General features: G+C 38.9%; 1 protein-coding gene across 2 annotated transcripts; it reads left to right on the plus strand.

Moving 5' to 3' along the window:
• Positions 1–22: 22 nt before the first annotated feature.
• parp14rs1 (poly(ADP-ribose) polymerase family member 14-related sequence 1) lies at positions 23–14007 on the plus strand. 2 transcript variants are annotated; one of them, XM_069154791.1, is made up of 17 exons: positions 23–305; positions 408–499; positions 2545–2575; positions 3460–3714; positions 4001–4225; positions 4383–6628; positions 7518–7754; positions 7965–8186; positions 8368–8446; positions 8692–8841; positions 9128–9190; positions 9422–9595; positions 9893–10099; positions 10201–10815; positions 10966–11102; positions 11336–11510; positions 12540–14007. In XM_069154791.1, the coding sequence occupies exons 1-17, from the start codon at positions 23–25 to the stop codon at positions 12824–12826; spliced, it is 5478 nt and encodes a 1825-aa protein (XP_069010892.1). In that variant the 3' UTR covers positions 12827–14007. The 2 variants fall into 2 exon arrangements, with proteins under 2 accessions (XP_069010892.1, XP_069010893.1); XM_069154792.1 differs by having other exon boundaries at positions 3463–3714.
• The last annotated feature ends 795 nt before the right edge of the window (positions 14008–14802 follow it).

The raw sequence follows: 14802 nt of genomic DNA on the forward strand, positions 1-14802 counted from the left end.
ATTTCTTCGTGCAACTGACTCCATGCCCAGCCTTCAGCTACACCCCCTCCCCCCGTTTCTGCGTCAACCTTTTCATTTCTTGGGAAACAAAAGTGAAAGTATCGCGGCAGACGAGTTCAGGTTCGCAACGATGGCCGCCGCGTACTCGTATCCTCTCCTCGTCGAGTTCAAAGAAAACGACATCCCGAGATTAAAAAACCAACTCGTGAAGTATTTCCAAAGCAAGAAGTCCAACGGTGGCGACTGTGAAGTTGACTATGACTCCGGCAGCACGACAGCGACGCTGCGCTTCCGCAACGAGGAGGGTAAGTTTTGGCCGGAAAGGCGCTTCGTTTTGTCGTTAAAATAATAATAATAATAATAATAATAAAAAAAAAACAAGTAACATTTTTATTTCTCCCCCACAGACCAGCGAAATGTTTTGGGGAAAGCGACCCATAAAATCAGTTCCGATAAATGGGTTTTGACGATGACCGTCCGCGTACCCACAGACGCTCAGGTAACGGCCAAAAGTTATTAGAAGTTGGTCAAAAATCTGTGACTCTTGACCAAAAAAAAAAAAATTGCCAGCAAATGTTTTCCTTGTGCAGTGATCGAAAGTAACGCGGCACATTTACTCAAGTACTCCACTTAAGTGCATGTTCGAGGTATGCTTTGCGTTACACTACCTGATACTCAGAGGGAAACTTAACGTTTACTCCACTATATTCATTTAACAGCGTGAGGCTTTTTACTTCCTTTTATTATATAAATAATCCAAATCATTGAAGAGTTGATGGTTTTTTTTTTTCACCTGTACTTTTACATTAATACTTCAATTACATTTTGCTGCTAAGACAAATATAATTTTTATGAAGGATTTTTTAAGCCAGCACTTTACTTGTATGAAGTATTTTTTTTTATATTACTGCATTAGTGCTTGTACTCTGTGGCCCATTGTGCTTATCTTACAGGCATTGAAACAAATATTGATGGGGCTCCTGTATCGCCATTTATAATAGCCCTGTGTACTGTATGAGGCTACAGAGCAATTAAAACCTGCTTTTATTTCAGTAATTGTTATGTCTTAGTGCCCCATGATATCACAATGATATCTAAGTTCTGTATTTGCTGGGGACCTTTGAACCTCTTGTCAGACTTGAACGAGTTATTTATTTTATTTTTTTTTATATTCAAACTCGGACGCTGATTAAAGTGAGTCGCTGGCCTTTAACGGTTTATATCTTCCAGAAAGTCACGAGTCATCATGAACACCAGAGGGCTGGTTTATGAAAGGGGTGTGTGAGTAAAATCACATGCAAACTTCACACCACCCACAAAAAAATATCCAAGCAGATCTACTGACGACGTGCCGTGATGGTTGAGTCTTTCAAATGTGCAATTTAACACAGGTTGTCCATTTTGCGTGTTTGCCCGCATGCATATGTAATATCGGGCGTTTCTACCTGAAGGTGCAAAATACTGTGAGGGAACATGCAAATACATAAATTTAGCACTCGCAATGATATTTACTAAACCTGAAAGTAGAAATAGGAGAAGTGATTGTTGTGTATTTTAGTACGACTGAAAGGCATTTATTAATCAGATGCGCAAATATGGAGAGACGACTGCTCTTATAGTGGTGAGAAGGAGACGCAGAGAAACCAAAGAATACGTAGTGAACGTGGTTTTACACCCGTGGAAACATTTTTGAAATGTCAGAGGGAAAAATATATCGTTTTGTTCTTGTTATATTTCTATTTTTAAATTCAATGGGATCAGATTTCCTTTTCCTTTTCGTTCTGTGTTTTCCATGGCTGGAATCGCTTTAACACATGCAAACCCCTCATTTAAATACAGCAATTTGCACCTTACTTCAATAACGCAATTACTCTGAACAAATCACCCGCAAAACAGGTGCAAAAAAATGTGCAAACTTTTGGAAGGAAAGCGCAATTTAGTACCCTTTATTTGAGATCTTAGTAAATCAGGCCCGAGGTGGGGCTGCGCTCTGTGATTTCTGTTTTTTTCAGTTCCTGTTGTACAGTGCTGCGGGAAGTATTTGGATCTTTTACTGAAGTACATGTACCAGTACAGCAATGTAAAAAGACTCCATTACAATCAAAAATCCTACTTAAGTGAGAGTACACAAGTATCACAAGTATTAGCAGTAAAATGTTATTAAAATATGAAAGTAAAAGTACTGGTTTGTTCCCTCCGACTAATAAATTACTGTGAAATGTAGCAGAGTGGAAGTATAAAACAGCATAAAATGGAAACACTGAAGTACAAATACCTCAAAATTGCACTTCAGTACAGTACTTGAGTAAAATGCACATAGTTACTTTTCACCACTGCTGCTCTATGGACATCATAGAGGTTTAAACCACCATACAAAACACCTGTAAACTATTTATGTGCTATTTCATCGACACAAAGCTGACGGTTTGTTCGACTGGTTTCTTTTTCAGACACGCTGCCGTTTAGATCAGTGGCATGAACACAACATATCAGTGTAATCCAAACGAAAGACGACTAAACTGTCATTTTATTTTTTCAACACAGGATGCTCCAACTGACAAAGGCAACAAGAAATGTAAGTACTGATTAAAAGAAACACTAAAAAGACACTTTACTATGACAATACTGTAACCGTTTTTTTTATAATTATAATATTTACAGTCTCATAACACACAAATCACAGGCGTTCTCACTTTATACAATCCATGAGTAATAATACAAAGAGAAATAGCTTTATTTTTCAGTGTCCTGTTCCGATTTTCTTTCTGTGAAGAGTTGGAAACTATACTGTAAATATGTTTTGGTCCATATAGTCAACGGCTAATTTTGCATTTATATATATTATTATATACAGAATATTTATATAGTTATTAAACAACCTGCATTCATTGCTGCACAACGTTGCAGTTACTTGTGGTAGCTGATGCTGTGGAGTTGGGTGGATTATTTGATTAACGTGACAGCTTTACAATCTTTACATGCTTGACGCAACACATTGTAAAAAGACACCTCTTCAGTTTAATGCAGTCAAAGTACTGAGCTCAACAGAAAAAGTTCAGTGTATTTTAACACAGACTTTTTTTTCCCTCCATGTTTTCATGTTTGTTTTGAAACAACATTCTGCTACACTTTAATACTGAGCTTGAACCGGGGCAATGCACCCAAATGTTAGTTTTTTTTGGAAAGATATTTCGTTTCATTTTCGCTTTCACCCACGTGCTCCTCCACTCAGTTCATGGAGACACCTCTTCAGTTTAATGCAGTAAAATAAACCCTCTATTAACCACAGAAAAACATTTTTTTGAAGGTTTTATTCATTGTTGACTGATTTTTAGCATTATTAATAATAATAATAATAATAATAAACTTTATCTGTATAGCAAATTATTTATAGTTATTATATGGTCTGTCAATAAGAACTGTGTGTTTACTCACTTTGCTTTCATGTCTTATTAACAGCAGACGTTGCTGTGACTCCCACTGCCAAAGTCCAGAACCAGGCAGAAGGCAGAGATGACGACACAGCAGATGAAGATCTGCGTTCCACCTCGACTGTCATAGAAAATATTCCACAGGTGCTGAACCAGGAGTATTTGGAGATGCTGGTGGAAAGCATTTTGAAAAATTATGACTCTCCATCTGCCAACGAAAACTTCATTTTGGAGGTCTTTCGCGACATCAACTCTGCCGTGGTGACTTTTCAGAGTGGAAAAGGTACATGATTGGTGCTAGTTAATATAAACATTACATAACATGAAACTGTTCTCGACCAAAACTAGGCAGAACAGAAAAGCAACGCATCCCAAATACTATTAGCCAGTTTAAAATCCCTGCTTTTAGTCTACGTGTACATGTCAGAATATACACTTCCTACCCAATAGGTCACTGATAATAGAACCTGACAAACTGGTTTACATTTCATTAAAAGAACAATGAACATTAAAGGGATGCTATTGAGTTTTCAGCAAAATGCCTTAACCTTTTTATCACTGTTTCACAGAAAATGCTGACTTCATAACAAAATGCACCGAACACAGCACGTTCATGAAAAAGAAGTTATCAGCCCGACCTCTGGAAGTCACAGATCAAGTTGTCGTCGAAGACGATCGAAATCTCAGTGACGCTATCCTCCGCCTCCATTTTGAGGGTGAAGGGGCCGATGTGGAAGATGTCACATTGAATAAAATGGAAGAGTCTGCTGTCATCACATTTAAAGACCCCCAAGGTAGTTCACTTACACTTCCTTTATGATATATTAGTCCACCAAAATTTAAATGTACAGTATATGCAAAAAAATATACAACATAATACACATCAGTGATTGGCAATATAATATTAATTCAAGACTGTGACAATTATTCTGAATTTTTTTTTCCCCATAGATGTTAAGAAAATCTTGAAGAAGCAGCACCACATCAAGCAGAAAGAGATCAGAGTTTATCCTTTTTATAAATCTCTGGGAATCGTCCTCTATGGCAAAGACAAGCCTTCGCTGAAACTTCCTGCTGCCATCTCTGAACCCATTGAGGATCCTGTCTGGAGATACCTAACTCAAAATCAATCAGCAGCTGAGACAGTTCATAGCAACTTGAAAAAACACTTCTGCAGCGTAAACCTCGCCAAACCTATTGTGTGCTTGAGCCCTGAATCTTCCCTACTGGAGCAAAAAAATGCTAAAGCCCTCATCAAAGAATGGGCGGATACTGCAAAGTCAGTCTTTGCTCAAGCAGTGTCAAAATTCAAATCCCTGAAGTTTGTCTTAGAGTCCGAGGTGTGGGAAGAGTCTGAGAAGGAGATCAATCAGGCTCTACCGAACAAAGGTGTGCTTGTAGTGCCTGACAAAGCCAAAGGTGTCCTACATGTGGTTGGCCTTGTGAATGATGTCAACGGACTAGAGAAAACTCTCTCTGAAGTCATCAACGAGATTGTGAAAAGGGCGAAGAGGGAGAAATTGAGCGAAACATGTGAGATCAAGGTGACACGGTCAGTTTTCCACCTCCTGTGTCAAGACGGTTTTCAGAACAGGCTTCTGCAAGTGTACCCACAGCTCAAAATGTCATTTGAGGGAGGGAGTCCAAATTTGCAAGTAGAAGGCTTACAGCAGGAGATTTTGGCAGCGAAGCAAACTCTACTTGACGCAGTGCTTTCATTAAAAAGACAGACCGTAGAAGTGCATGACTTCCTGCTTGAATTTTTGAGGGATGAACAACAAGAGCAGCTTACAGAAGTTTTTTTCACATCTAACAGAATCGAAGCAGCATTTGAAATCAGTGCTTACAAGGTGCAGCTCCTCGCTGTTTCTGACAAGAACCTGAAAGATGCTGAAGACCACCTGCGACGGCTGCTCATATCTCAATACATTGATGTTGAAGACACTAATGTCCTAGGTAAGCCCGAGTGGAAGCTGCTGGTCAGTCAGTTCGAGAATGACAACAGTATGCCATCCAGCAGAACTCAAATTCGCATCACTGGTCAACAAGTCGTGGTGTCAGGCCACAACGATAGAGTCAAACAAGTGAGCAGTAAACTTAATGACTTCTTGACACAAAATGCTCAAGTTGAAGAGACTGTAGTGGTCAAGTCCAATACCATCATTGAATACATACAAAATCATAACACATCTTTGGTGGACCAATTGCAAGGAAAGGTGGTGGTGTCTTATGGAAAGGAGGCCATCCATCTGAGTGGTTCAAGAGTGGATGTGGCAAGTAGCAAGACCTCAGTTGAAAACTTGGTCTCTTCTGTGTTCTTTGACCGTTTACAAGTCGCCAAGCCTGGAGTGAAGAAGTTGTTCAAGGAGAAAGGAGCTATGTTTGTTTCCACTTTAAAGAACAGTACTGGTTGCCTGGTCCGGATGGTTGATGAAACTCTTGGTGGACAGGACAACTTGGCGCCTACAACAGTACAAACCCTATACCAACTTCAAACATCCGATGGAGTGGAAATAGCTGTTTGCAAAGCAAATATGTGCAGTTACCCAGTGCATGCTGTTGTCAGTCCTTTATCTCCAGACCTGAAACATAGTGGAGGTCTTGCAAAAGCACTTTTGAAAGCTGCTGGCCCTCAGTTGCAGGATCAATGTAACAAACTAATCAACTCCGGGCAAAAACTCAAGCCAGGAAACTGTGTCATAACCGGTGCAGGAGGGCAGCTTAGTTGTAACAAAATCATCCATGCAGTGGCACCACAGTTTGATTCAGCTAAACCCCAAAAGGCTCAGGCACTTTTGAAAAAAGCTGTTCTAGAAAGCTTAAACCTTGCTGAAGGGCACAACTGCATCTCTGTGGCTGTTCCTGCCATCGGCAGCGGCCAAGGCTTTCCATTCAAGCTGTGTGCTGCCATCATCGTCAAGGCCGTGAAGGAATACTGTGATGAGAGGTTTGAAGACAACACCTTGAAGAAGATCCATTTTGTGAACAATGACGACGTTGCTGCTCAGGCTATGAAGGCTGCTGTCATACAGGAGTTTGGAAGTCATGGTGTCAGTCAATCTCAACAAACCAAACCTGCAATACCTATCAAATCTCCACTTGTGAAGGGTGTTGGATCTGGATCCTTCTTGTGTCGTGTGCAGACCAAAGAGGGCTTGGACATCACTCTTACAAAAGGAAACATAGAAGTTACCACGGTAATTTATACTTTTTTTTTGTTCTTCTTTGTGCTTCAGAGTAAAATATTTCTACAGTGGGACTACAGACTACTATCATATGTAGCATTGACTATTCAGTCCCTCATGGTAATCATGATCTTGCCATCAAAATCATTAATGCAAATTACAACAATCTCCCCAACATTTGCAGGAGCTTTCAATTTTGCAAAATACCTAAGATTTCTTTGCAATAAAAGTACTCCAAAGCCAGAAATGTCAGAATTAGACCACAAATAATCACACCTCCCTGCATCAATCTAATCCGTATCTGAATGTGAAATTACCTTACAGTTGTAAGAGATTGCACTTTGGTTTTTTTTGCACAAAATATGTGTAAAATATGATTTAAAAAAACATTTAAGGTACTTATTTTCAGAGAAGATTTAGCCCATGTTTTCTATATTGTAGTCACAGATTGTCTGTTTTGTAAAACTTTGTCACATTTATGTCTCAAGAATTTTTTTGTGACTTTGAGTCCATGATTTAAAAAAAAAAAATCATCTTCGGAAGTGATTACATGTGACTCTTTTCTTATTAAGAAGAGTTGAAAAGAAAAAAAAGATACTCGACTTGAAGTTTTTGTCAATTTCCACCATTTAATGACAAGAATTACCCAAACTCTGCAAACTGGATCTTAATTTTTGAGAAAAGCTGCTGAAAAAACCCCCACCTTTTTGATGGCAACAATTACAAAACCACGAAACCCTGAAGAGATTGACTACTAGCTCCGATGTACCCTTATTACTGAATTCATCTGAGACTTGACCGACTCTTATAGCACTGATTTCTGTCTTTTCTGTTATCTGACAAAGATATTATAAAAAAAGAAAGAACACACAACTGATAACAGTCTTGTCACACATTTTAGACGGAGGTGGTCGTGAATAGTATTTCAGATGATCTTGACCTGAACAAAGGGGCAGTTTCAAAGGCCATTCTGGGTGCGGCTGGAACCAATCTTCAGCAGTTGGTAAATGCAAAGAAACCGAGTGGCAGTGCAAATGTTGGTGAAGTCATCGTCACTGACGGCTGCAAGCTGAAGAGCCGGTTCGTCTTTCATTCAGTTTCACCTCAATGGGACAATGGACAAGGCACGGCTGAAAAGGTAAATTATTGAATCATTTATAGCATTTGTTAAATGACCTTTACAATCTGACTTTTATTCAATGTTTTTTTTTCCTCAATAAAACAATATCATGCTAATTTCTATAACACATTGCTTTCAGCTATTTTCAGTTTGAGGTCACTGTTAAATTATCACTAAATGCAACATATTGCATTTAGATATTTATAGTCTCTATGCGTTACCCTCTAGACCTTGAATGGGATCCTCAAGGATTGCTTGGGCAAAGCAGAAGGTGATGGTCTGACCTCCATATCCTTCCCAGCCATTGGCACGGGAAACTTGGGTTTTCCAAAAGACCTCGTCGCCTCTGTGATGTTGGATGCAATTGTAGCTTTTAGCAGTAGCAAACAACCGAAGCATCTGAAGAAGGTCATGATTATCCTTTACCCAGGAGATACACAGACTATCCAGGTGAGGAAAGATAACAAGCCTTCAAGCAATTTTATGCTCAGATTGGTTCACAAATTGGCACAATCAACCAGTAAGATCTCACTGTCAAGAGCAGCACTGTCAAGTATATTTTTTTAGCCTTTTACTTTGGTGAAATATTTATGAGTGTTTTGGTAGATGATCTCTCTGATTCTGTCACCAGGAGTTTAGTGACGAATTTCAGAAGAAGTTCCCGAGTGCCTCAGGTGGGTCAGTGTCAGCGAGTTCCCCACAAAGTCCAGGTAGGCACCATTTTTTTTATGTCCATACATGCAATTAAAATGCATTGATACCAATCAGTACGGATTCAGTTTGCTGTCATTAAAAATGCTTTTTAGAATTACAATACTATAAAATATAGTGTATTTGTGTCTGCCACCTAATTGCTAATTTTATAAATACTAAAATTTTAAAGTTTTTAACAGAAAGCTGAACTTTTTGCAACAACAGTATTTGCTGTTAATTCTTAATTTGTGTCCACTGACAGCGGGCCCCTTCTCCAAGGTTGTATCAAGCTCAGGAATGCACGAGACAAAAATGGGAAATGTCACTGTACAGGTTGTCACAGGAGACATAACCAAGGAGACTTCTGATGTTGTTGTCAACTCCACCAATGAAAAGTTCAATCTTAAGTCAGGTAAATGATAGAAAAACTGAAATATTGAAGTTAGTTGAAGTAATTCAAATTTGTATTTAATCCACACTAAAATTCAAGTTTGCTTGTGGTTCTTGTGGTTGGATTTACATATTATTTGTGATGATAACACTTTAAACTTAATGTAAGGCAATGTATTTGACTGCAATCTCTTTTAACAATAAATATACATACAAATTTATCCACCCACAGTAAAAAAAAAAGCTCCTCTGGTTTATGTTTATGTCTGTCTATATGTTTTATATGTTTTCATCTTTCCCTTCTCCAGGAGTATCCAAGGCTATTCTGGAGGCAGCTGGTCCAGCTGTTGCAGAAGAATGTTTAATGTTCGGTATGAGAACACACACTTGAAAATTTCATGACGCCGTAACCCAGAGCTAGACACCACCCACAGTATAACAATATTCTTGCCCGGTAATAACATGAACACTGAATTAATAATTAACCCAATTCTGGAGTCGTAGGATATGGTTGTCTTTTCAAAAGAGCAAGTGTGCTTTAAGTACACACACTCATGGTTGTCACGGTTCGAAGGCATTCAGATCCACTCTCACACCTTTAGGTGCCCAGCCCAATCCAGGCATGATAATGACGCAGGCAGGAAAACTCAACTGTAAGAAGATCCTCCATCTGGTTGGACAGTCGGACCAAGTAAAAATCAACAAGGCTGTGAAAGATGCACTCCAAATGTGTGCAAATAACTACACCTCTGTATCATTTCCTGCCATTGGCACAGGTGAGACTTTAATAGTCTTGACATATGTCCAAACATATCCTGTTTGTTGTTGTTTTAGTGTTTTAAATTACAATCAATTCATAGATCGTAAGTTTTCTTCCGATTTCTGTCTTTCCACAGACAAGTTAAGGGAAATATTTTTTGGGAGTTAGGGACAGTGAGCATGTCGTAGTCGTGGCAACCTCTATGATGTGTGTCTGTGTTTTTTTTTTTTTTAAATGGTCTTTTACAACCTACTTCTATTCAGATAATGTTTTTTTTTTGCCTTTGTCTTTAATCTATACTGTTCCTTTTTAGGTCAAGGCAATGTACAGGTTAAGCAGGTGGCGGATGCCATGTTGGATGCGGTGATTGACGTGTTCAGCCAAAACCCTTCTAGCGCCCTCACAACAGTACGGATAGTTATTTTCCAGAAACAAATGCTGAAGGAGTTCCATACTAGTATGCAAGAGAGAGGAGCCGATGACTCAAAGGATAATGGAACGATCTGGGGAAAAATCAAATGTATGTACAAAGATACAAAAAAATGTGTTTGTAAATTCCTCTTTCTTTAATGTGTTTTGGATGTTAAATTCTAATGTATGTAATACAACTTTTTCTTGTAGCGTTCTTTGTAGGTGATAGTACTGACAAGCCACAGAAAAAGTCAGATTTTTCCATTGTGCCTCAGAAAGTGGACCCAACTTGCTTCCACATCTGCGGTGACACACAGGCTAACGTAATCTCAGCCATGCAAAATATCCAAAAGCTCATATCCCAAGAACAAAACAGTGTCAGCATCAATGACAACTTCATCCTCAGCTTGTCTGATGCGGACCACCAGTGCATTGCTGATATCCAGAAGACCATGGATGTGGCCATAGGGATCGAAAGCAAGCTGAACCAGGGCTCAATCACCATAGAAGGGCTCCACAAGGATGTGCTAGAAGCCAGCAGAGAGATCAATAAGATTCTAAGTATGGCAAGAGACAAGGATGAGCTGAAGAACAAAGTGGAGCAGGCAGGCTTAATGGCAGACTGGCAGTACCAGCAGCAGGGGGTTGCCTTTCAGAGTGTGGATCCACTGACCAACTTCCAGCTTGAAGAAGCATTGAAAAATGGGGATCTAAAAGTAACAGTTAAAATCCAGGGTCAAGACTACACTGTCAACATGCCAAGCGGACCAGCCACTGACAGCCAGGGATCTGTCCTGCAGATAAAGCGAATCAACAGACTAAAAGGTATTTCATGAATAGATGGGAACTTGTTTCTCATTCTGCTTCGAAGTCCTTGCAAAAAAAAAAAAAAAAAAAAAAAAAAAAGCAGTTACATCTCCTTTAGCGTTAATGCGACCGATTTGGTAAAATTGAACCTGCTTGTTTTGCCACTAGATGAAGATGAGCCTGAGCACTGGGTTCCCATTCCAGCCAACACACTGATACATGTCGTCACCATCGCAGCTGGGACACCAGAGCACAATGAGATCCTGAAACTGTTCCAGGCCTCATGCACACGAACCGTCACCAAGGTAGTGTTAAACCTGCTCTCTTCCAGTGTCTTATTTATCACAAGGTAAGGTAGATATTTATTGAAAACACAAGTTAGATTACTAGAGGAGAAATCAATTGCCAAATTCCTGTAGTTCAGTTAATGACGCACATGCTGTAAATCTAATTTATTTAATGTGCATTTCAAAGAAATGGCTGTGAAAGCATTGGGGATGAGCCCTTAGCAGAAAAATGTACTTTTCTGTCCTCTTAGATCGAGAGGATCCAGAACCCTGTATTGTGGAAGAGTCTACAGGTGAAGAAGCGTCTCATGGAGAAGACAAATGGTCATAAGAACAACGAGAAACGTCTCTTCCATGGCACCTGTGAAGACACTGTACCTACCATCAATATGCATGGGTTCAACAGGAGTTACGCAGGAAAGAATGGTGAGTGTTTTTTGCTTTTATCATAACTGACAGTTATAGGAGGAAATCAGAGAGATTAACCTGAAGGGTCGGATTGATATGTAACTTTGACTTGAGCCCAGATCAAATTTTGCATCAAATTAAGGAAATCGGTCATGGAGTCCCTTGAAACGCATCGATAACCATGAAATTTGTGTTTAAATGGGGGGGAATAACGTCACTGTCCAAAACTGAAAAACGTGCATCAGGTCAGGAGTACAACCGGGTGGGTTTTCTTTGACATTCTCGGGTGGTGCATGGTGAAATCTCTGTGCTCCCCAATCAGCGCTCACAAAAACTATGTAACTCAGGCTCATGGTAACTCAGGTTATAGCTTCCCATTGCTCTGTGCATGTCATGGTGCTACTTACCGTTTACCCGCAACAGGAGCGGTCTCCACTTTTTTTATCGACTCTCGTAATCAGATTTTGAATTTTGCTTTACACGGCGTCCTTTTCAAAAAACAATTTTAACACACAATTAAATCTGTTTTTTTACACTTGTTTGGTCATAACAAAATTGTTTCTAAGAAGTTACTAGCAATAAACCAGGGGTCTCCACCCCGTAGCTTGAGAACCACCAGTAGCCCGCGACCCACTTCCGAGTAGATTGTGGGAGAATTTGTTGTTATTCACATAAAAGAAGGTTATTCAGCTGGTTTGGGTGGAGCTCAGCTATGTGAATTAATGTAACTAAACATGAGTGGCTCTCTGACACTTTCATTTTGTCAGAGACCCCTGCCATAAGCACATTTTCTTCAGGAGATGCAGTCTACATAAAGCACCTTCCTGATTTAATGGATTTACTTTCCAATGGAAAACTTGTATTTTCCTGAGTTTGTTTTGCTAACATGATGATACCTCCACTATTTATTACAGCATTGTAGATAATCAAAGTGAGACATTTTCTTTTAGTTGTGGACAAAAAACATAATTTGCACTTACAAATATAAACTTATGCGAAAATGTGACAGAACATCTCATTGACTTTCTGCTGCGATTTCATTTTCAGCTGCAGCTTATGGCAACGGCACATACTTTGCTGTCAATGCCAAGTACTCTGAACATGACACCTACTCCAAGCCAAATAAAAACCAGGAGAAGTTCATGTACGTCTGCCGAGTTCTGACGGGGGATTTCACCACTGGACAAAGCGGCATGATCACACCACCGCCCAAGGCTGGCGCGACATCCCTTCAGATGTACGACAGCGTTGTGGACAAGATGGCCAACCCCACAATGTTTGTTATCTTCCACGACGCTCATGCTTATCCTGAATATTTGATTACATTCAAGTGATTCTTTTGATCATACTATAGAGTGATTGTGAAATTAGAAATCAGTGAATGGAAAAGAATAGAAGACTTGCCAAAATAAATTCATGCTTAGATGTTTTGCATTATGTAACAGTACTGAACACTGTGACTCAAGGCAGGCTGATGGTAAGCACCTGCTCTTTTCCAGGAAATCATGTGGTAGCAAAAGACTGTCTGTGTGTGCATGGCCAAATCAAGTTAACAAATCTTATCACGGCTTAAAATAGAAACTGAAAGTTAACAGGTGTTCTGGTAAACGAGCCTGTGCAAGTAAACAAGCAACTCCAGGTCTACTTTCTGTTTGCATTTTGTCGATTGGAGCAACAGAGATAGTAAACAGAGTGATTTCATATTTTGGATTTACAGTCCAAACAAACGTCTGTTCAGTTTTTTGTTGTTGTTGTTATTGTTGTAATTTCTTTAAACAGACAAGCAAGCTGTTTCCATCACATCTTTAAACAGCAGTATATCTGGTTATGAAACAAATTTGATACAGAAATGAATAATAAACATACCCCTAACAAATTCATCATTCATTCTTAACGCATAAGAACATTTCTAACAGTATTTCACTACCTAGGACCCCACCTCGGCTGGGGGCGAACCTTCATTGATTGGGGGAGATTAAGCCAGGGTGAGAGTTTCGCGGTTTGGGGGAAGGCTTAGTCGAGGATCCACTGCGGCTCCCGGGCCTTGCATATCCCCGAGATCTCCATGTGGGACGGAAGGATAAAGGCTATGAAACATGATAACCATAAGTGAAACGGTTTAACAAGAGGGAGGGAGGGTGGGATGCAGAACGCGTGAACAGGCCGATGTTTAGAGTGGATGGATATTTATAGAAGTGTGGCCGGAAGTGGGGGAGTGGTTGAGGTGTGGTCCTGCTCCTGAAATTCAGCTAAAACTTTATCTCCAATAACTAATGATTAAGGAGTTTCTAAATTTCTTTATAAACACTCGATTCACCCATGTGTGTTACTTTTTTACAAAACTTATACGATAAAAGTCTTGATATTAACTCCAATTTTCAATTTGCTTCCTTCAATCTAAAGCACAGTGCCTTCTTCTTCTTCTTCTTCTTTTAAATTGATCACTTGGGAAGTGTCTTGTGGGTTTGCCAGTGATTTATTTTATGCAAAATAAATAAAGATCTGTATTCCCAAATATTTTTAAGAAGTGTTTTTTGTTACCTTATTTTTTATGATTTCTTCAGTGTTCGGGTGTTTTATATCATGATAAAGATCATAAGCTATTTCAAGCGCTTCTCCCAGAGGGTAACTTACTCTTTAAAGTTTGAAAATGTATTTTACTGTGCATTTTGTTTTCACGATCAAATCATAGTCATTTTCTAAAGTATTAAGACCCCTTCACTTTTTTTTCACTTTATTAGGTTTCATATTTAATGTGAATGAATGAAATTTACATTTTCATCGTAAGCCTCAACTCTGTAACCCATAATAACACATTTGTGGAAGTTTATTAAGATTTTTAAAACTAAAAGCTCTAATTTTCATTTTGTTTTTGAGTAAGTCACTACAGGCTTTGCACACATGGGTTTGGCCAGTTTATCCCATTCTTCCTGGATGGGAAGAATCTGTGAACTGACATCTTCAAGTTTCTCAATAATATTCTTTCAGGTTTAAGTGTCGCCGTTTTTATTCAATTAATCATCGGCTGAATAGATATTGTTCCAGATTTCCAAGCCTCTTTGACTTTTATTGAAATTGGATAAGACAAAAAATATATAAAATTTTTCTCTATTGCTGCAGTCTTGTAAACCACATCTATTATTATTATTATTATTATTATTATTATTATTATTATTATTATTATCATTTCAGCTGATTAGGGTAATATTCTGTTAGTTTGATCAATTTAAGTGACTGCTACTTATTAATTGTTGTTGAATCATTGTTCTAAGAGGAATTTAGTAAAAAAACATTTCAATAATTTAGTAAC

This window comes from Embiotoca jacksoni, unplaced genomic scaffold (genome assembly GCF_022577435.1).
Source record: "Embiotoca jacksoni isolate LCO1_2020_lvr unplaced genomic scaffold, fEmbJac1.0.p SCAF_2, whole genome shotgun sequence".
NCBI classification, from domain to species: domain Eukaryota; kingdom Metazoa; phylum Chordata; class Actinopteri; family Embiotocidae; genus Embiotoca; species Embiotoca jacksoni.

Bases quoted from the DNA above. Each gene is read 5' to 3' on its own strand.
- parp14rs1 (XM_069154791.1), top strand. From the start codon at position 23: ATGCCCAGCCTTCAGCTACACCCCCTCCCCCCGTTTCTGCGTCAACCT. The intron at 306-407 runs GTAAGTTTTGGC...TCTCCCCCACAG, and splicing joins GCGCTTCCGCAACGAGGAGG to ACCAGCGAAATGTTTTGGGG. The intron at 9,191-9,421 runs GTATGAGAACAC...TCACACCTTTAG, and splicing joins AGAAGAATGTTTAATGTTCG to GTGCCCAGCCCAATCCAGGC.